The 22537-nt window shown below is 34.2% G+C and overlaps 1 protein-coding gene across 7 annotated transcripts in view; it reads right to left on the minus strand.

Annotated features, from left to right (window-relative positions):
* Positions 1-22537, minus strand: part of Nha1 (Na[+]/H[+] hydrogen antiporter 1) — a 244678-nt gene that overhangs the window by 106120 nt on the left and 116021 nt on the right. For 6 of the 7 annotated variants that reach the window (XM_024358963.2, XM_014426848.2, XM_014426850.3 and 3 more), the window contains one exon: positions 15698-15854. In XM_024358963.2, coding sequence (XP_024214731.1) covers positions 15698-15854 — 157 coding nt within the window. Of the gene's footprint in view, positions 1-5406; positions 5590-9291; positions 9476-15697; positions 15855-22537 lie in introns of those variants that run through there. The other variant, XM_014426846.2, reaches the window with a different exon arrangement.

The raw sequence follows: 22537 nt of genomic DNA on the forward strand, positions 1-22537 counted from the left end.
CGACCGGTGGCGTACGCTAGCAAGCGGTTAACAGATGCAGAGACAAGGTACAGCGCTTAAAGAGTCCTCAGCTGAGTTCACCAGATGGAAGGAACTGCTCAAACAGTACAACATCGTAATCCATTACAAACCAGGAAAAGAAAATGTAGTCATTGACTGGCTATCCCGCGTGATCACCGTAAATGCAATTGAGGAGGAACAACCATAGACGTCAGGATAGGTGAGACAGATTTTGCGAGAATCGACGCCAGAGGAAGAAGAAACGCAAAACACGACGGAGAACGACCATGAGCCATCATCCGAGAACGAAAGCTTTACTGAGGGAAGACCAACGGAGATGAAAGAGCTAGAGAAGGTGGTGAACGATAAATCACAACAAATAATTTGGAAAACAAGAACTTCCGGACCCATGAAGATGGACTTCGCTAAATATGGGGAGATCTCGATCACCACTATTTGGTCGGCAGCGGGTGTCAGGAATGATGAGATCTGCCGAGTGCTAAAAGATGCATCTAAACCGGGGCGAACATACCATCTATACGTCGGGAATGGAATGGTTTGGGAGAAGATAAAACGCCTCTGGAGGTTAGAGGAAATTGGAATAGATCGAAACTTCGTTCGTTGCCTAATAATGGTGGAAACCGTTCAGAACGGAGATCAACAGAGAGAGGTCATCTTGGCATACCACAAGGAGAAGACCAATCACCGAGGCTTCAATGAGACCTACCTAGCCCTGCGACGGAAATATTTCTGGTGGAATATGCGGAAAACGATTCAGGAGATAATCGGGAACTGTGAGGTGTACTTCAGCACCAAATACGGCCGATACCCACCCAAGATGACACAAGAGGAGATACCGACTGTGAACACACCGTTAGTAGAATTACAAATAGACACTTTCACCTGGAGGGGCTACAAGTGGGTTACAATGATTCACCTCTATAGCAAAGGGGCCATGGTACATCAGATTCGAGAAAGATCGACCGAGGCGGTATTAGGAGCACTGCGCTTATGGTTCCAGTTCTATGGAGTACCAGAAAGGATGTCGTTTGATGCGGGACGGGAGTTCGATAACGCCAACGTCAGAGAAGAAATTAAGGCTTTGGAGATAAGGTGGCATCTAAACACCCCAGGACACTCTAAGAGCAAGGGGGGTGTAGAGAGACTCCACGGTACGTTAAGCGATCACTTGCGGGTGTACCAGCTAGATAAGGGCCTGGAACCAGACGAGGCTATGAAGAGCTATAGCAGCATATAACCACTCCATGCATACGGTAACGGGATTCGCTCCATTCGAAATTCTGTTCGGACTTAGAGGCCGCAAACGCAATTATAGAAACACGGTGATCGACAGAGAGGAGATCGTCGGTAACGCGATGGCAATGAGTAAAACGTGGGACGAGGTGAGGGCGAGAATCGAAAAGGAGAATGCCAAAGGTGTGGCGCGATATAACGAGGGTGTACGTGACATTGCGGGGAAAATTGGTATAGGGACAGTGGTTTACCGTAGAGTGAGCTCTAACAGGGGTAAAGAGCCGCAAAGGTATGAGGGGCCATTCAGGGTGATTACAATTAGAGAGCACAGTATAGTAGCAATAGAGAGTATTAAAGAACCAAAAAAACGACGGTCCACATAGAACAACTCAAGTTCCCCAAAATGAATAATCAATTGGATATGGAATTTTCTCATCTATGTAAAAGTTTTTTTTGTATACAAAAGTTTTATTATTAGTGGTCCCAAGTTTTAATGTAAGAAGAACGGAGTGACAAGTTTTTAAATAGTTCAAGTGTTAATTTTAGTTTATGAAAAGTGTATTTTTTTAGTTTTCATTTTCTGTGTATAGGTTATTTCGTCTTCAGTTTTTTGTGTTTTGTTGCGGTTATCTTTATGGAGTTTATGAGACATGTTCATAAACTGGTAGGAGGGAGTTATGGTTGGACAAGGTCTGTATACAACTCTAATCATAACTCCCCATGTAAATAAACCCCAATAATGTCTATAAGGGGCACCACAGAGATAATAATATATCAGTATCTTTCTAGTAAGCGTGCGTTTTAATTCTGTTCTCTGTTTTTCCTTTTTATCCAAGCATTTCAGTCCAAGTGCTCGTAAGTTTGTATATATATAGATATAGATATAGATAGATAGATATGGAACTAGATACGAGAAACGAATAAAAAAGTGCTGATATACTCACCTACATACTTCATTACGTCACGTTTGTATTTTAATGTCTTATTACTAAATTTAAAGAAGTTAATTTTTTTTTTATTTGCATTACGCTTGTATCTCATATACATATTTTAGAAATATATCTGATAGTCAAGAAACTATCTTTCCATAAGGTTACTAGGGAATCTAAAAAAATCATTGTTTGAAAATTGTGGTTGATTGATGATCCGTCCAAGGTGATGTAACAGCAGAGTTGGGTAGGAATCAACACAGAGTACTTTAATTACATCTTCAGTTACATGTATCAGCTGCACTGTAATTACACTTAAATAGTTAAGTGGCCCAATTAAATAGTCTGTAATATGTTAACATATTTACGCCAGCACGCAATCTAAGACTAGATATCATATTCGTATTTTGGAGCTATTGTAAAACAGATTTGGTGTTATGTATTATTAATTACGATAAGAATTACTTGTTATTATATTATATTTATTTGGTATTAAATAAAAATAAAAATCACATAAGAATGTAATGTGTAGAGCACTCGATTCAGTTTCGCATTCTAAACTCTGGAGATAATTTTTCTCAATGGGAATTTTTTTAAAAATGTTTATTTATTGCAATTTACAACTGTACATTATAACACATTTAGTAAATTAGTGTTACAGGCGTCTAGAGAAACTACCCATTGGTAGCACTCTAATGACATTTTACATTAGCTGGTCTCGAGACATCTTCTTCTCAGGCGCCTCGGAGGATTGTCAGGAATGGAAGAGGATGCAAGATTAGAAACTAGGGGGTTTGAGTGGTTAGAGAGTTTATAATGGAAGGGGTGATATCTGGTTCGGGCAAGATCGGTTAAATAGGGAACATTAAGGTCTTTATGTATGATTTTATTTATGAAGAAGTAAGGAGCATTGAGGATTTTACGAAGGATTTTGGTTTGTAAGGATTGAATAAGAAGGTTTAGTGGAGCCCCAAAGCTCAACTCCATATGTCCAGATTGGCCTTAAAGACATGTAGATCAGTCTTTATGTAATGTGTTGGAAGTTTAAACCGTTTGTCTAGTAAGTGCTGTAATAGTCGAAATCGACGTGCAGTTTCCTGTCTTTTCGGTCTTGTGTGAGGATTTCAGGTTAATCGTTTGTCCAAATGTAGTTCAAGGTAGCGAATCTGTTCGACAAGGATAAGAGTAACATCATTAAATGAAACTGTAGGGCAGTCAGTAGGTTTACTATGAAGGTTAAAGGTGATTTGATGGGATTTGTTGGAATTTATCGTAATCCTCCAATTACGACACCATTCTTTGAGGGCTGTGATATGGGATTGGAGATTTAGGGATATGATTAATGGGTTATTATTAACAGCGAGCACACATGTGTCATCGGCATACATAATTATATATCAATAAAGAGGATTTGAAAATAAAAAAAAAACATGTGTCATCGGCATAGGTGGTGAGGATAGTGTTAGGATTGGTTGGAATGTCAGCTGTATAGACGAGGATGGTACCAAGGATACTACCTTGAGGACTCAATGGGAATAAGTGGCAAATTCATTAGAATGCTTGAAGATTTGTATAGTAATGCAGCCATGCAGGTAAAATCAATGTTCAATCGAAGCTCAATATTTTTAAAGTAAAAATAGCAATTGGAATTGTTTGACCGTCAACATAGAAAAGACAAAATTGTCAAAAACTTATAGGGGTAGGACTAAAAGAGGCAAAAGGGAGTATTTCGAGGGAAGTATTGTTAAAGAAGTACCTTAATATAAATACCTTGGTATAGTATATCAGGGCTCATTAACCGTGCGATGAAGCAAATAGTATCGATAAGCAACTCATGGATCGGGTCGGTACTAAGTACCTGCGCGAAGGTAAAAATAATCTCGTGAGATATTAGGCAGAAGCTTTACGAGTCGGTTATGTAGAGTTGTATCCTCTGCGCTACACCTATTTGGGCCATGAAGCACATAGAGGAATTGGAAAATATACAAGCGAGGCACTACAAGTGACAACTGTGTTTGCAACTAAAACATCCCACACTTTATAGTAAGATTATAAGTGGCTCCCATTGCAGTGGGATATCACGTTTTAAAGCAAACTTTGTCCTGGTCAATGAATATTCTTAACATGAGTTATATTCGCTTCGTGAAACAATGGATTTAAAATGTTCCTACAGCTAGACAGCAACAACCGTCTGAGTTTACATTATAATTGGGTAACGCAGATAAGAAAAATATTGGGTAGCTTCGCAATGTTTGACCCTATACTATTCAATGATCCAGTAAGAATCAAAATTAGAATGAGGGAGATCTTGGATAGATATAGGGAATTTGTCAAGGATAAAGACTCCTGTTATTACAAGAATCAACCTATAACCCGTGGTACGGTAGGGTCTTTATTAAAACGGACGTTCCTCAAAGCTTCCTAAAAATCGCCCAACTAAGACTATCTGGTAAATATGCAATTACTCTAAGCGTCGGTCCGCACAAATATATTTTAGATCCTTTGTAATCCTGTTTGTTATTAGCTTAAATAAATGATTTTTAACCACCATTTACCATTTGGGTATTCTGTTTTGTTATTAGCTTATATAATAATCAAATAGTTTACTGATTGTTATTATTATTATTACAATGATTGATAAATTATGTACTTTACAGGCCAACTCTATTTGTTCGCGGGTTGTCCCATAAACAAATAAATAAATTAATATTATATAAGAATGTAATTGATAATTGCAATTAATTCGGCTCAGCCTGTGGTCTCACAATTACAATTACAATTGTTAAAAGTAATTGAAATGATTTATTATTACTTCTTCAATTCTAAATTACAGGAATTATAATTGAATTTACTTTTTGCCGGCAGGCACCACATTCAACTCCCAAATATTTGCTGCCTTCCTTTGAAGGCAATATGATTCTCACAATGTAAGGCCTAAATGAGACCATTTTTGAGTAAAACCTCAAAGAAGGAAAAATAATTTGTCTGCTAAATATGGAAAGGAGGAAATCGACTTCTTAAAAAATCATGACCTATAGATTTTAAAGATTAACATTAAATATTATCCTATAATTGTTCACGCATCATTTGCGATTTATGATTATTGTCTAATCAAGGCTTAATATTGATTGATATCCTATCATAGTATTGATCTCTAAGGCAGAATTAATATTATTGAAAACGATAAAGCTAGAAGTGGGCCTATCTAATAAACCATATTAACCTTTGAATTTCGTTTTCTTAGGCGTAGAGATAGAAAGAGAATCTCTTGGACCAGAAGAAGTGCTTCTTAGGATTGATGGCAAGTGATGTTCCTCCGATGACACGGAGTCGTAACCTGGACGAGAAGACTCCAACAGGCGGAAGCTTCCTTCCCTAACTTCTCCATCGACCGATTTTTGAGAACCTGGAGTTTGTGTCATTATCAATTGAGTATAGTTTTTTTTTTTCTGAATCAAGTAATCACTATGTATTTTACTGAATCTATAAACTATTTTAGTTTATGATATCACGGTAATGTTCTCAATTTTACAGTTACATTATTGTTTAAAATTGTATAACTATTTTACAATTTAACTAATAATACAACTGTTTTTACGAATGAACATAAATTAATACTTTTTGCAGTATTGTATCGTAGACATATTGGTTGTCATAAAGATGGTTGAAGTAATTTCAAATAAATACATATAATTCATGATCATATCCATGTGGGAGAGGCAAATACAAAGCGCCACTTTTAATGCCCTACTCACGCCAAAGGAAGAAAAGCAAAGACTTGGGTTTACTAGCGCTCCAGTACAAAAGCCTTAGCCGTTGAACACTGAACTCAAGAATCCAACAGTTCTATAACAATTTGAATCACAACTAGACAAGTTTATTCTGCATCTTGATGTAACAAGGCCATGTCATTAAATGCCAAACAAATTTGTATTACTAAATTTATCTTATAAACAATTTTTACATTGGATTAATGCATAATGAAAAAAAAACTATTTCTTTACGAAATATCTTTTTTTTTAAATTGTACTCGCCGAATGATCGTCAAAGTTTGTAAAGAGCACACTCAACTAATTTTTTGCTTGCTCATATTGAAAAATTGGATATTGTGGAAGTTAAGTTAAACCTAGGAGAGTTTAGTTCTACAAATGCTAACTCATACCTTAAAGAAGAATAAATTATTTCTCTTCTATATCCGGATGTGAGTGAAGGCCAGTAAACCGATTCCTTAAAAGAATTAAACAGCACAAATAAGAATTAACGACTTAAAAGAATTAACAACTAAGCCATACAATATTAATCAGTCCAAGGATCACACAATGCCCTCACAATTCGTATCAAAACTAGAACTTATGCTTAGTCGGAAGAGAAATACTAAAAAAAAAGTAAGAAATCTGGCAGAGTAACAATACGCATGACTACTGAAATAACACTGTTTTATTCTGTTTCTTAATTCTTCTTATATACATTGTGGTTGTTTATTTACAATAGTAAAGGGTATTATGGAGAAGCATACACCTTGTCGTATTATAACTTTCTTGTCGTATTATAACAAGTTTATTCAGCAGACTTAGTAAAAAAAATACAAATCCTATGAAAGCTACATTCTCTGAAGCTATTGAATTGTTCAGACAACCAAAGAAGAACTCGAGATATTCGTGGTATGACAAGGAGTGTTAGTGGGCAACACGAATAATAGATAAAATATATCTAGGCCAAATACAGCTAAAAAGTGTGAAAAATATAGTTGCATTAAAATCAAATTGTATCTAATAAAAACTATGATATCCATTCCAATTACCTACAAAGAAAATTACAGGTACAAATTAGATGTACAGGATTATACATTTTATTCAAGAAATTTGTTAAAAAATTGGAAATATCATAATAAAAAACATCTGTTTAGATCTTCAACTTTCTGACCATTAGTAATGCTTCTGGATTGATTTAAAACTAAGGTTTTTATATTTTAATTTAATTCTACTAGTGCACTCGCGATCGTATTGATAGAACAGATCAGTGAAAAAACATATCCACCAGTATAAGAAAAAAAAGAGGAAAAAAATAAATTAAAGGATGCTGAGGTTCTTAGGAAGAATAAGCAGTTTAGAGAATTCTTTCCAGTGGTTAATAGGGAAAGAAAAACTATAGAAACAAATTTACACGGAGAGTCTTTCACAAACACGGTGGATCAAGTACATTCACTGTATTTATAAAAAAGCACTTCTTTTGGATTCCTTACAAAGAATTTTCGGAGGAAGTTGAAGAGAGTTCCGTCAAGATATTCTTACTAATCTATATATAGAACGATCGAATGAAGAGGAGATTCCCTAGCTGAGCCTAATAATAACTAAGCACTAGATGCTGAATAATTATCTGAATAATTATTTATTAGTGCCCAAGTTTCGGCCAGAATTCCTAGCCTTCATCGGGGCTGGCTTGGAAGAGGTCGGACATTTAAGATTCAGGACATCACTTGGAGGTCACTAGATATTATGGTATCCTTGTGGATGGAACATTGCTAGGTAGACCATTACAACAAAAGAAATAAGTGTTAATCTTTGTTATTGTATCAATACCTTTTTGAGGAACCATGTGTAGTCTAAGGACATTAAAATCGATCAGAAACGTGGAAAATCTCTCATACTGGTGAGCCGAACTTGATGGTCTTAAAGAGGAAAATTCTGCATAAAATGCTGCGATCGTTGATAATAGGCCTTTTTTGAAACATCATAAAAACATGAGCTAAAAGACTTGTTAAGGATCATATGTCCAGTTCTTGATGGCTGATAATGATCAGCCAAAGGAAATAATGGCAGTGGTACGGTTAAACAAGCAGAGGGAAAACACAGTTTCGATATAGTTGTTGTTGCTCATCGGAGCTTTAGGGCGTAAAACCCTGAGGTCGTCCCATGTTTCACATTTTATAATTCAATTTCAAGATTTAAAACTCTTTAAATAAATACTAAATAAATTTAGATAATTACTTATTTTAGAATTATTTAGTACTTATAAAAAACGTTTGGGTTTATATCTTATTCAAAAGGTTATAGCTTTTTAAGAAAATTAAAACCAGTTCTATGATTTTCTGGTCATCATTTATGGCATGCGATACACTCAGTTCCACTGCTTCGATATAGTGACGGTGTGGTAAGTGTGAGTAACTGGATAGTAGCTAAATAAGATTGGGACCATGAAGATAGCTGGTGCAGGAGGCAGGCTTTGATCTTTAGCGCCAATTTCTTGTCTTGTATTGTAGGAAAAACCCTACCGTCAACTGAATCAATATATTTAACCAGGTGTAAATTAGTGAACGGAAATCCCCCATACAATTACAGGAGCGATCTGGGATCAGAGCCTTAACACATGCTTGCAGAGTATAGTCAGTCAATATTTCATGATATGAAGGCACGGAGGTTAAAATGGACGGGATATATAGCTCGAAGTAATCCCTCAGGACGCCACTACTCAACAATGAATGGCAAGAGACCATGTTGGAGGCCCAAAACCAGATGGATGGACTGAATTGACAAAGCTGTGAAAGAGCTGCATGCAGCAAAGTGGAAAGTAGTAGCCCAAGACAGGCAGGCGTAAAGAAAGCTGGTGTGGGTGGCCAAAGATCCTCTAGGTCTGAAGAGCCAATAGGAAAAAAAATAACATTGATCATTTTTTTTTTTTTAATTACCTATTTATTCTTCAATTTATAATTTGACTCTCCTACTTCATCTGCGAATAGTTGTGATTGTGTCCGGAAGTGTGTACATTTCAAATTGCAAGTTTATTAAGATTTTATACATGACGATAACTTTTTTTAATAAGTATTCTATTTTGTAACAGTGATGAGAAAATGTATTTACCACATTTAAAAAATTACAATTTTTTCCGAAAAAAAAACCTATTCTCGTTGGATAATTCATTTTTCTTAATATTATTTTACAATTGGATCTTTTTTATCAATAGGAATCTCAAACCAGCTGGTTTTCGAGTCAGGGCTTCAATGAAAGTATAATATTAAATGAATTAATCATATTGCTCAAAGTATGTAATCGATAAATTTATGTTTAGATTGAGACATTGCTTAAGATTAGGCGTATAAAAAAAAAGTTACCTTCAGAACCATCCATTTACTTCCGATGACGGATTATATATTCCCAATTTCAGGTAGAGTTAATTCATAAGACTTTTAAAAAACCCAAGAACTTTGCAATCTATATTTTTTCATTTGCTAGGGGAGTTTTCTTACTAACTTTAAGTAACTTGCATTTTATTGTCCATACTGGTTGGTTCTAGTTATCTTCTAACCTATCTCATAATGTTGTCTTTACCTTAGTCACATGTAATATTATAATATAATAATATAGTATCATTGTGTACACGTAAATTATTGTATTATTGATGCTGAACCAGATTAGGGCAGTTAGTTGGCTACTTATGCAAATTTTCCTCTTTTGTAATTGGGAAGTAGATGCAACCACAACTACTGGTAGAATGGTTGGTAGACCACAATTACTATTTGGCATCGAAATTAGTTGTGCTACCTCACAACTACAGCTGCCATAGTTGTGGAAAGTAGTTATGACGGCAAGTACAACAAATCGCTGAAACTTTAATTATGAAACTACAGTTGCATTGAAACATATAATTCTACACATGTTTTTGCGAATTTTTGGATTGTGAATTCTGAATTTTCATGCAATTGACTAAATGAATGTCAATTAATTACTTAATTAATATTATTATGTTAATTTTACTCATATCTTCTCACCACAAACGTGTGAAACATACTTTGTAAATGTTGAGTGTGAAATGTAATCGAATGCTAACTAACATATGTGAAGGTTTTATTTATTTCTTCAACTTACCTTAAGAAGAAGAGTTGGCTAACTGACACGAATAACCAGAAGAGTCGATGTATACAATCGATTTTACAAGTGCAATACATGACGAAGCTGAAATATTTTTTAGTATTTTTTTAGGAGTATTTTAATTACAGCTAATTTAAAAAATTATATATTGAACCCGCAGTTGATTGCATTTGGAAGATATCTAATAATAAGTTATATAGAGTTTTAGCCCTCGGATTCAAACAAGTACCATAAAGCTGATTTTCATTGCGAAAGGAAATCAAACCGAGTTTAGTTTATTATTGTTGATTTGTTGCAGAAAATTTACACGGAGTCAACCCTGTCCAATCACAGCAAGAAAAAGTACCAAATAGTCATTCATTACCCCAAATACTAAGAAAATATGGTACTATTTTAAGATATATGTATTATGAAACAAGGTTATATTTTTTGAGTTAAACTTAGTGTTTTGTTCTGTTACATTTTTAGAATATATTTTTATTGTTATTATATATATATTTTTTTTTTTTTGTGAAAATATTAATGTTAACGAGTCCATTTCGCAAACTGGTGGTGGGGAGAGTTAAGTGTAACAGAGTGAGATATGAGTCTTGATTTCATATCCTACGTATAAATATTGTAGGAGTTATGTTAAAGTTGTGAGTATTATTTCTTGTCCATATAACCTTCTTTTTTTTTTTTTTTTTAAGTTTTCAGCTTGAAGAAGAATTTAAACATATAATATTCGAAATTAATTAAGATTCTTCATCCTATTTGTTTGCGAAGGCCATAGTGAAAGCACGTAGATTTCCTCAATTTATGGATAAGAAATTACTCGGTTTCTTATAATATCGTTATGTAATATAAATTTGAGCATGATTTTGATCGTATCTTTAATTATAATCACTAGCTAATTGGAATCGTCAACAAGCTGCATTTCAAATCAGAAAATAATAAATATACGGTTAACTTACCAAATATTAATTAAATGTTGCATTAGGTCGGCAGTCCTGAATTTAAAACAGCCAACTTGAGCTCGAAATGGTAACCAGAGCACGATATAAGCCTCGGTTAATTGGTTTGCTTTCAACAGAGCTGCTTCAGTATAATATTATATTTCTTTGCTAACTAAATAATTAATTATTTGTATAATACCAATATTACATTATTTTTATTTTTTAAATATATAGTTGACACGTTCTAATTATTCACAATAGGTTATTTCTACGTATATAAAGATCACATCCAAACACACACACACACACACCCGTGTGGAGTAGCTAGTCTCCCATCGGGCGCCTCACCAGGTGGCGGATAGGGGGATTCTCACCACATATGGCGGGAACCGGGGAATTAAAATACCCGGGGTGGACCAAAAGTAGAATCAAATCCAGGCGCGACGGTTCCTAGAATAGGCGGCCTACTGGTCAGCATTTGTCCCTAAGGTTAGAGGCGGCTGTTTCAAAACCTGGCAGGAGATATAAAATTCGAAAACAAAAAAAAATGTGTTATGGAAAATAACGTCAACTGTGCTACGATGCAGGGGACGGAACCTCAGTACCGGCGTCGGTAGCGAATGCGAAAGCGGGTTCCCCGGGTCCGTCATCATACGACCGCAGTGCTGCAATGGGGGAAGATCCGGCAATGGCGGAGATGGCCTCTTCAATCACCAAGGTACGGAAAATAAATAAAGATTACCTGCTACTCCAATTGGACCGGAAGAAAGAGCAATCTCTTGCTGGACTAAAACGCTCTCACCACAAAAGAGGAGGTTGCGGAGGCCTTAAAACCTCTCCTTGGTGAAGATTCAGTGCCCACCACAGCAGTGAAATCTATCCGTCAAGCATATGGAGGTACACAAACAGCGGTTATTTCACTACCGGTTCTCCAAGCTAGGAAGGTTATGGCTAAAGGAAAGGTTCGAGTAGGCCTTGTTGTTAGCCGTATACGCGAAAGACTTAGAGTTGCAAAGTGTTTCCGTTTCTGGGAGTTCGGACACATAGCCCGGAATTGTGATGGAAAAGACCTCCCTATGTCGAAACTGTGGTAAAGCAGGTAACAAAGCTACTGACTGTGACCAGAAACCGCAATGCGCATTATGTGCGGGAAATGGAGACGCTGACCACCCCAGCAGAATTAGTAAGTGTCCAGCTTTCCGTTCAGCATTGAGAACAATGATGCAAATCCAACAATATCGTAGATGAGAATACTTGAACTGAATTTGAACCATTGTGAGGCTGCACAGGATCTCATTTACCAAACAGTACAGGAACAGCACATCGAAGTCGCAATTCTTTGTGGAAAATATAAAAATTTGGATGGCAACTGTAACTCGCAAGCTATTAAGGAAATAAATACGATATCGCACTCCGGCTTTGTATGGGGAAAGATCAACGACGTATTCATCTTTAGCTGTTATACCTATCCCAGTATCACAATCGAAGACTTAGAGAATTTGTTGGATCGCACTATCTTAGAGGCTAGTTGCCATAACCCAACTATCATAGCAGATGATTTCAAAGCATGGGAAACGGGATGGGGAAGTAGTCACAAATCGACAACAAGTACTCACAAATCGACGAGGTGAAGTTCTCCTGGATCATCTATCATTGATTTGACGTTTGTCAGTGGACGCATGCATCGGATCGCTACTTGGGAGGTTTTTAGATTTTATACGAACAGTGATCATCAGGCTATATTGATCACACTGCATACACCTACAAGAAAGAAGAGTTGTCGATAAAGAACCAATGGCTGGAGTACAAAAACATTTGATGACGCTTCGTTCACTTTAATGTTGGAGGATGAGTGTGAATTGAAAGGGTCAGCTGAGGAAAAGGCGCGTATACTGACCTCTTTTATATCTGGAGCTAGTGATGCAACTATGACTCGTTCAAAGCCAGGCAAACATCATTACAGTACACTGAAGACTGGTGGACGGATACTATTGACGATCTTCGCCGGTGTTGCATCAAGCAAGAAGACCTTACCAGCGAGCGAGACGTATTCTGTGCTTCAAGAAGAGTTCAAGAGAGGTAGAAGGAACCTCCAACAAGCCATTAAAGAAAGCAAACGACGGTGCTGGAGAGAACTCAGTGATGAGTTGGATGCAGACCCATGGAGTAGACCTTACAAAATTGCACCTGAAACCTTGGAAGAGAAAGCGCCTCGTACTTATTCCAAAGAGTAAGGGAAGACTGGATGACCCGTCAACCTATCGTTCAGTTTGCTTATTGGATATTATGGGTAAGGCATTCGAGAAAATCCTTTCCCTCAGGCTATAAGAGTTCACGGAGGGAGTTAATGGCCTCTCGCGTGCTCAATACGGATTTCGTAAAGAGCGATCCACGATAGATGCTGTTGGATTGGTAGTCGAGATGGCCCGTACAGAAATTGCAGGAGCAAGTTGGAGGAGAGGTGCTAAGTGTTATGCAGCAATCATCACACTAGACGTTAAGAATTCTTTTAACACTGCAAGATGGACCTGTATAATAGATGCCCTACGGACTATGGCGGTGCCAGCCTATCTTATGAGAGTTCTCACTGACTACTTCAAAGATCTGTTTTATTTTTCAGACATTGGCCAAAGGAGATACCAGGTGACTGGTGGTGTCCCACAGGGTAGAGTTTCCTATAGAATAGATTCTCTATAACCATAGAGTTTCCTATGAGGCGGTGTGCGTGATAGCCAGAATGTCGCCTGTGGAATTCCGCGTTGAAGAAAGAAGTAGACAATATAGACGACGCTCTCGTGTTTCTAGAGAAGAGCAGAAAATTACCATCGATCAGTTGTAACAGCGTTGGGAGGCTGCGGATTATGGGAGATGGACTCGCAGGTGCCCGATGCGTATGGTTGCCGGCATGGGAACGTTGATTTTTATATAACCCAATTGTTTACCGGACATGGATGCTGTAGAGCCTACCAGTACTGATGATAATCGGCAACGCCGCAGAGTGCTCTACATGTAAGACTGCCGAAGAAACAGCGGAGGATGTGTTTTTCACTAGCATTCCTTTGCGGCAGAAAGAGGTGAATTGGAGAGAGTGTGAGAAGGATGAAAGAGAATGTGGTGAGCCACATGCTACGCTCAGACCAGCATTACAAGTGAAGAAATTCACCACTGTCGTCCTTAAGAGGTGCCTTAGGAGGCGGCACTCAGCCATTTCCCTCCAAGAAGAAATGCTACGCTACAATGCTAGCACCGTGGAGAGGAATGAACAAGTGGTTTTAGTGGGTAAAAATCCCACACACGGATAGGTACGGGCCTAGATTTTGTTGATTGAAGATTCCCACCGACTCTTGTGAAAAAATGAAACACACACACACACACACACACACACACACACACACACACCATATACATACCCATTTTTTAAGACATACATACAAAATTTCACACATACGAATGTTTATGAAATGTTCTTAGACCATATATTTTATACAGTATATAAAGTATGTTTGAAATATAGCTAATTAGGGAAATAAAATCACTTCATTTTGGTATTACATATAGAAGCTCGGTATCTCCAAAATAGTACAGTTAATAGACGATACATTCTTTAGTGGACCCCTCCAGCCTAATCAAAAAAAGCTCAGTCTACGAATAAATCTTTGGAATATTTTGAATACAAAATAATAAATGTATATATTTTTAAATTGATCTGCTATTAATGAAGCAAAGATAGGTTTCTTAACCATTTAGATTTGGTTATATTGACGCAGAACTTTCGCTACAACACTTATAAAAGTTAGGTATTCTTCCAGGCCAGTTTTGCCCCGTAAGGGTTTTTATGTAACCTTAGTCGACCCTCGATCAGGCAGAAAATAAATTTACAACCATGACCAGACTCTAGTTTCGGTACCGAAGTAAGCAGTCCATCGCCTTACTAGACCAAAGAACATGGGGAACTAACACAATATTAGATAAATATTGGTTTTTAATGCAGGAACATAGAAAATTATTAGTTTAAATAGTAAAGAAATCTCCTAGGCCTAACAAGATGGTAAGAAGGATATATTTTCAGATATTTAGGAGAGCACTCAATCATGAAATTAGTCGTACAATAAAGCCCCTTTATAGATTATATCCTTCAAGCCTTCCATTGTCTGATTTTTCAATGAATCGGTAACAATAGTTAGCGGAAATTTTAATTTAAAATAAAGCCTGCTAGACCAAATCTCAAAAGGAAGAGAATTGTAAAAAATAGTTAAGAGATGAAAAGTCCCAAAGGAATGGATTCAGATTAGCTCAGGGAATATAATGAAAAGGGCTGCAATGGTGCCTTGTAAAGAATCAAAGAGACTAACCAGGCTAGAGCGCAGGAAAGCCAAGGGAGTACAATGTAAAGAAAAGGAAATTACAGGATATTATTAAAGGGTTGGGGAGAGAGCTTGAACGATAATTAGGTTAAAAACCATGAGCTCAATTATCTATAGAAATTTCACTGAGCCGAAGGATAGAGCGCCAAGGTTTAATGTCTTTGATACAATTAGTCCTGATAGTTTACCCTAATTGAAAGGTAACAAGTATTTGTTACTATAACTAATTAAACTTAAAGGTTTTCTCCTCAACGTAACTTGAACTTTATTGGCAATCATTTTTAGGAAAGGTATTTACCATTATAATATATTTAATTACGATTAGATACTCAATATATAAAATCGTTTACCGTGTGAAAGATGGCTCAAGTTATCTCCGTTGACTAGAATGGATTTGGGCATGGAGATAGAGCTGATTTTGCGCTCTATGTCATTAGACACGATGGAGATCTTCCTTCTCGTCTCCTCTTCGTATCCAGGGTTCAGCTCTCCCTCGCCAGTCGTACCCTGTCAGTAACATACAGAGCATTATTTAGTGATCATACTGAACACACGTAATTAATTAGGTTAGTAAATTTATTTTTGTATAAAGAGAAATTTAATATTATCATAAAGTATAAGCAACCCCTCAAGTGAAAATTTTAGAGGGTGATTATGAGTACAAAAATGAGAAACAAAATTATAGGTCAAAGATCAAGTCAAAATAGAGAGATATAAACTATTAGTCAGATTGTTAACGCTTCAAATTAGAGCTCATTTTCTGTTCTGCTGACCTAATCCTGATATATTACCAAATTTATGTGCAATACTCAAAGTAACACATTGCTACCTGAATTCTTAAACATATTTTACCAAACATAATTCTGCTTTTTTTTTTTTTTTTTTTTTTTTTTTTTTTTTTTTTTTTTTTTTTTTAATTTCGTTTTGAGTATATCAAGATGTTTATGCATTTATTATATATTTATAGATAAATGCATAACTTCTGTCTTTTTTTTCTCCTCTTGTTATTCATCAAAGTCTTTGATAATTTGTATTTCTTAATTGCTTTGAAAATTCTGAAATTAAGCCTTATCATATTACTTCAATGAGAATACAACGTAACTGATATTATATAATGTACTAATATACGGAATTAAATCAAAATTCTTTGAGCCATTTTGAGATAATTGAAAAAAAAGGGAAAAATCGATCATGTGAACTGGCTTATCTAGCCAATCGATTTTAACGAAAACGTTTCTGTATAATAACAAGCATATATATACACTATATTTGATTTTTTCAGTTTTCTACAACTTGTTGTTTTCGAACTAAGCTTTTCACGCACAATCACAAAAACACACAGACGGAAATTATGCACAATGGAATACTTCCCTTTACAATATATTACATATATCGGTAAGTGCAAGTAAAAAATGTAGTTGGGAAGTATTGTAATTAAGGTCACGATATGCAACTTTTTAAATTTTTGCAAACCATAAATACTTTAAATTTAAATCATATATACAATTCTGATTGAAGGAAGATAATGAAAAATTATAAACATCTTATATTGGACCTATAAATAGTATATAATTAATATTTCTTCTAGAACTAAAGGATAAATGTAATTCACAAACATATAGTTTTTTAGCAAAAGATATTTAAAGAAACTAATATCTCTAATTCGTATAAATCAAAAAAAGAACATACACACAAAACAAAGATGTTGAAATTAAAAGGATTTTATCTCGGCTCAATTTAGAATAAGTAGTCTTTGATTTTAGACCGGAAGTTGGAAATTACAGAAGTTCTTTATAATAGAGAAAATAATAAAAACTGTATAATAAGAGAACATTTTGATGATGAAAGGAACAGTGTTAGCAGCATCTAAGCACGTTTTATAAATAAATATGCATACAAATCAGTAATATTTATATAAAATAAGAAGTATTTCGGAGGATAATTTGGTAAAATAAAAATATTATGAGGTGAAGTATTTGAAAACAAAAATATGAGTTGTATGACCAATTAACCGAGGAGTCACGAAAAAACTTTTATACTATTACGAATCGGTTATACATTACTTTCTTGAAGGTAACAATAACTTATTTAGTTTTGAATGCTTGGATTTATATCTACTACAGAATATTGAAAATAAAGGAGTGTGAGCAACATCGGTCATTAAATAGCAATAACTAAAAATGAAATAAATCAATTTAATTTATTAGAGCCGACAGAGTGCGATGATGCTATACCGCACAGCTTGACGTCTTTGCGTGTCACGTATAGCCAGCCATATTGAAGGGGCTACAATGCTCCAATGATTTATTTCCTCTGGTCCATTAATATCAGTGCTATATCGCCCGGTGGGTTCTATTTGTCCCATTATTGGCCCCTCTGGGTTATATGAATTAACTGAAATGCAAGTCTTATTACACTTTCCTATCCCTAATAGATGATTTAAATATTTTGTTTCGGCTTAATTGTAATTATTTATAAGTTCCTCATAACTATGTTATAGTACAAATTATCAGTAAGGGCTAAAATCACTTTCATACTAACTTATACAAAATATTCAATTCTTTGTCAATTTAGTTGGATTAATAACTGGATTGGAATATCACAACCAGTGAATGAGTGGAGTGATGAAATTATGAAAAGATGAATTAAGTAAATAAAATAAAGGCATGAAAAATATAAATATTTATTAGGTAACACTTTAAATACTAAAATTTTGACTATTTTAATTTTGATTACACTTCAAATAAAACAAAAATAAACGCTAAATTAAACTTACTTTGAAGATATACTTCTTTTATTTTTACAGTAAAGTACAAGAACAACATGCAGTAGTTATACCTATTTTATTATATAATTTTATGGGATTTACTAATTTAAATGTTTTATGTTTAAAATTCTTTTTTAGTTTAAATATGCCATTTATAGATTTTTATGAAAATTAAAGTAATAGAAGATATCAAAATAGCTTTTAAAAAAAATGCAGGAGACAATCTTACTAGAAAACGCCCTTATATCTTAGCAAAGGTACAAAAGCATAAGAAAAAATATATGATTAATATAAATAAAATAGATATAAATGATTCTAAGCTTTATAAAAACAAATTAGCTCAAGTATATTACGATATATACTATATTATAACGTCTCTATTGTTCAGAGTTTTATCTATTTTAATCACATTTTTTCATTGAGTTTAGTGCATTATAGGCCTATGAAAAATAGCGAAGAATCTGAGAAATGAATCAGAACAGAGATGTGATCAGAATTTATTTATTTATTTGATTTATATTTACTTATACAGATTCAGAGTAAGAATTGCAATCGTAAAAAAAATAACTGCTCTGGTAATCTTGAGACAGGCTGAAAGAAATTAAACTTTTGGAAATGAAATAAAGTATTAATGATTGGCAGGATTTATATTATAAATGTAGCAATAAAGATACTGGTGGGAATATTTTTTTTTGCTATATTGTATTATGTGTAAATTTTTAAAGAATTATAATTACTCTAGTTTAACAGTTGTTATTTTTCTGACCTTTAACCAATTTTAAATCTAATTATTAATGATATTTGTTTTTAAAAATACGATAATATTTTTCTTTTATCTTCTCATGTAACTGTAAAATTGATCGCTAATTTAATCTGTAACCATATATCAAACAGGATTCTCTCATAAATTGTGAAATAATATACTACTGAGTCAATGCTCTGACTATACATTTTAATATTATGGTCATTATTTGCAATGTTAGTATGTAACCAATAGAGCAATATAAGAAACATTTTTATAAGCTCTTTTCACATTCACTGAATTTACTACGTTTAGAACCATTAGATTTTCTTAAATGTTTGCTGGAAAAGGGTAGTACTATATTCAGTACAAAAAATATACAACATTAAGGCAGATTGCTTTGCTACGAATTACTAAAGCAATAAAAGTATTTTATGTAAAAAAAAAAAAAAATCGAGAATAAATGAATGTCGGAAGACCAGTATCTTAATTATCCGGTACATTAAGCAGAGCTGAGGGCTGAGGCACTAGCTGAGCGCTTCTTTAACATTTCTAAGGAAGCCTAAACTGATGGAGCAATTTTTGAGCTCTAGTTATTTTTAGATTAGTTGCTTACGAAAAAAAACTTCTTCGAGCATTATGTTCTTTGTCTCATTAAAGAACTTCCTAAAACAACAATGTGAAACAAATTTCCTATCCTTTGGAATAAATAAAGTACATATTAATATGAAACCAATTTTGTTTTGTATGTCTCTCACCTCTCTTAGCGTATTGCCCTAATTATTTTTAGCAAGATCATTTAATTTTAATTTTTTTCATCGGCAAAATATCGAAGATTAAGCAATCCTATATTTTTATGTGATAAAGGATGTCCCATAAATGTAAAGCAATATTTTTTACAAATTTTCACCTTATAAGCTAAAGAAAAGTTCATTTAGACGATTGTGTGATTCTCAATAAAATAGGAAACCTGTGATATTTAGTGGTTTTTTTTGGACCAATTCTTGCTTTTAATAGTTTTAAAGTTGTACATGTGTTTGTATGTATGTGTTTATTTATCTATAAGGATTAATTTTGGTAGCTTTCAAAATAGCATCACAATTATTACATTATTGCCCTCTAAAGAAATTAAAATTTTATGAACTTTCAACAGTGTTCTATGTCTTTCTATCCGTGTTTCTAAAGCTAAATATTTTAGATAATTTTAGTGAGTTAAGTATTATTAAACTTAATTAGGAAAAGATAGGAAGAGGAAGAAAAAAAAATTAATCGAGAGAGAATTATATTTATGTTCTTAAAAATAACCAACATAATAATTGGCTAGTAAAATAACATATTTTTTTTTACTTTTTGAAATCACGAATAATATAATCTTCAGTTTTATGACAATTAGTTATATAGAGTTTTATCGAGTCGTAACTTAACCAAGATAATGGATATTAAGTAAATAAAAAATATGTGTTTTTAAGAAAAGAAAAAAGATTGGTTACGTTTTCGGAATCCTCTGGAGAGAATCTTGTTTGCATTTCATTAAAGTAGTTGACATGAGAATGGTCTTCTTTCGCCTTGATTTTTTTTCCAGACATTTAATCAATACTAACTCATTTCAAATTAATGAAACTCTTTTGTTAAAACTGTTACAAAATCATCGTTGGGCCACTTTTATAGATTGCAAAATAACAAGCAGAAGACTACTAAGAATAAATTCTCAACCGAGGACCTGGAATTTAATGTTGTGCTCCAGGCTGGATAAAGTTTTCCAAACACTACAACTTAATGAGAAAAACTTTACAAATTTTGCGCCGCTCCATAAGCCAGCTAATATAAAAAAGAGAAGTATTTTTCTTTTCTTTTTTTTCCGGTTGAGAACATGATGGAATTTGATTTAATTTTTAAACCAGTGTATCTCCTTAAAGCTTCTTAAGATAAATTACATCGTCATACTTGTTGAAAGTAATTGAAAAAATCTATAATTGAGTCTCATGAACTTGTTTTCTATTCCACCTTATAAAAAATGTATATCATTGCTTTAATTCGACAAGAAAATTAAAACAATTAATATAGAAATATTTAAAACACTCTATAATTAGATTTTAATGATGGGTTAATACATAATTATAGCTATGAAGGGTTTTACTGTTGCAATTTGTTTCATTTTTATTGCTCTTTAACCAGATATATAATATAAACTATTAAATGAACAATTTTGAAATCAACGATTGTCTTCTCTGAAAAATATTATTAAAGAGGATTAAGTATTTTCCCAGTGAAGGCAAAGTGCAGTTCGAAATCCATAGATGTTCCAGGATATTAGACATTATCCGAATGGATTATTGACTAATCTAGTAGTGACTAGTGGATTAGTGGAAGTGTAACATGTCTTCATGGCAGGCTTAGAATCGATCAGCACATCGTATGCTTGGATAAGGCGGAGCTACTCCTGTGGTCAATGTACTCGGGCTACCTTTGACGAGTTCAGATGAGTTTGTTTTTTTTCTTAGTAATATATCGTTTGATTGTAAACGGTTTTTATGGCATCAATGAATAATTCTTCAGCTTCTCACTATTTTTACTTCTCACTAGATTATTAAATTGCAAGTAAGCTGACATACCAATCAATCCAAAGACTATCCTCACCACGTATGCCGATGACACATATGTATACGTCCTTAATCGCATCCCAAACTCTCCAATCCCATATCATGATCCTCGTAATAGTGGTGTCAAAATTGGTCGGTTAAAACAACTTCCATTAAATAATCTTTACTCTTCGTTGTAAACCAACCCTACAGTTTCCTTTAGTAATATTGCTCATACACCTTTAGAACAGATCTGCTATCTTGGAATACATCTGAAATAACGACTAACCTGAAATCTTCATACAAGACTGAAAAGGTATGGAACTACACGTCCCGACTATTACAACAATTACTAGACAAACGGTCTAAACTTCCGATCCATTACAAAAGAATAATCTACATGAATATAAGGCCTATTTGGACATGCGGAGTTAGGACTCCACTAAAACTTTGAATTCTTCTCAGATCAAAATCTTACAATCCGAAATCCTTCGTAAAAACCCCAATGTTCCTCACTTTTTCATAAATTAAATCTTATAAACTCCCTAATCATCCAAACCCACTAGTTCCCAGCCTTGCTCCCTCCTCCATTCCTGACGATCCTGCGAGAGGCCTGAAAAGGAAGATTGCCTCAAGACCTGCTAATGTAGAAATGTTATTAAAGTGCTACAAATGAATAGTTTCTCTTCATGACTGTACCATACCATTATGATGTAACATCAAATTCATTAGATGTCTATTTATATAAATAAACATAACAGTTGTAAATGTGAATAAATTAAAAAAAAAAATCAAGTAGACTTTAGGTCATTATTAGGTTCTGTTTCTGTTTTTTTACTGAGTGAGAAATTCTTTCACATGCCAGTTGCGACTTCTTTTTAAATTCGAACTGTGTAAATGTTTTGATTAATATTGAATACAAGTAGTAGATATGATTAGTACTAGAATATTTTTCTTTCAGTAATCAGCCCGTCCTGTGATTGCTTTTAGAAATAATCACACAGCTCTAGGGAAATGCAAAAAGTTATCGCGGTTTTATCTGATTACAAAAAGTATACAACCAAAATTATTTCAGTATTTTTTCATTGTAAACTACTTCGGC

This window comes from Halyomorpha halys, unplaced genomic scaffold (genome assembly GCF_000696795.3).
Source record: "Halyomorpha halys isolate HHAL.00 unplaced genomic scaffold, Hhal_1.1 Scaffold596.1, whole genome shotgun sequence".
Classification (NCBI taxonomy): Eukaryota; Metazoa; Arthropoda; class Insecta; order Hemiptera; family Pentatomidae; genus Halyomorpha; species Halyomorpha halys.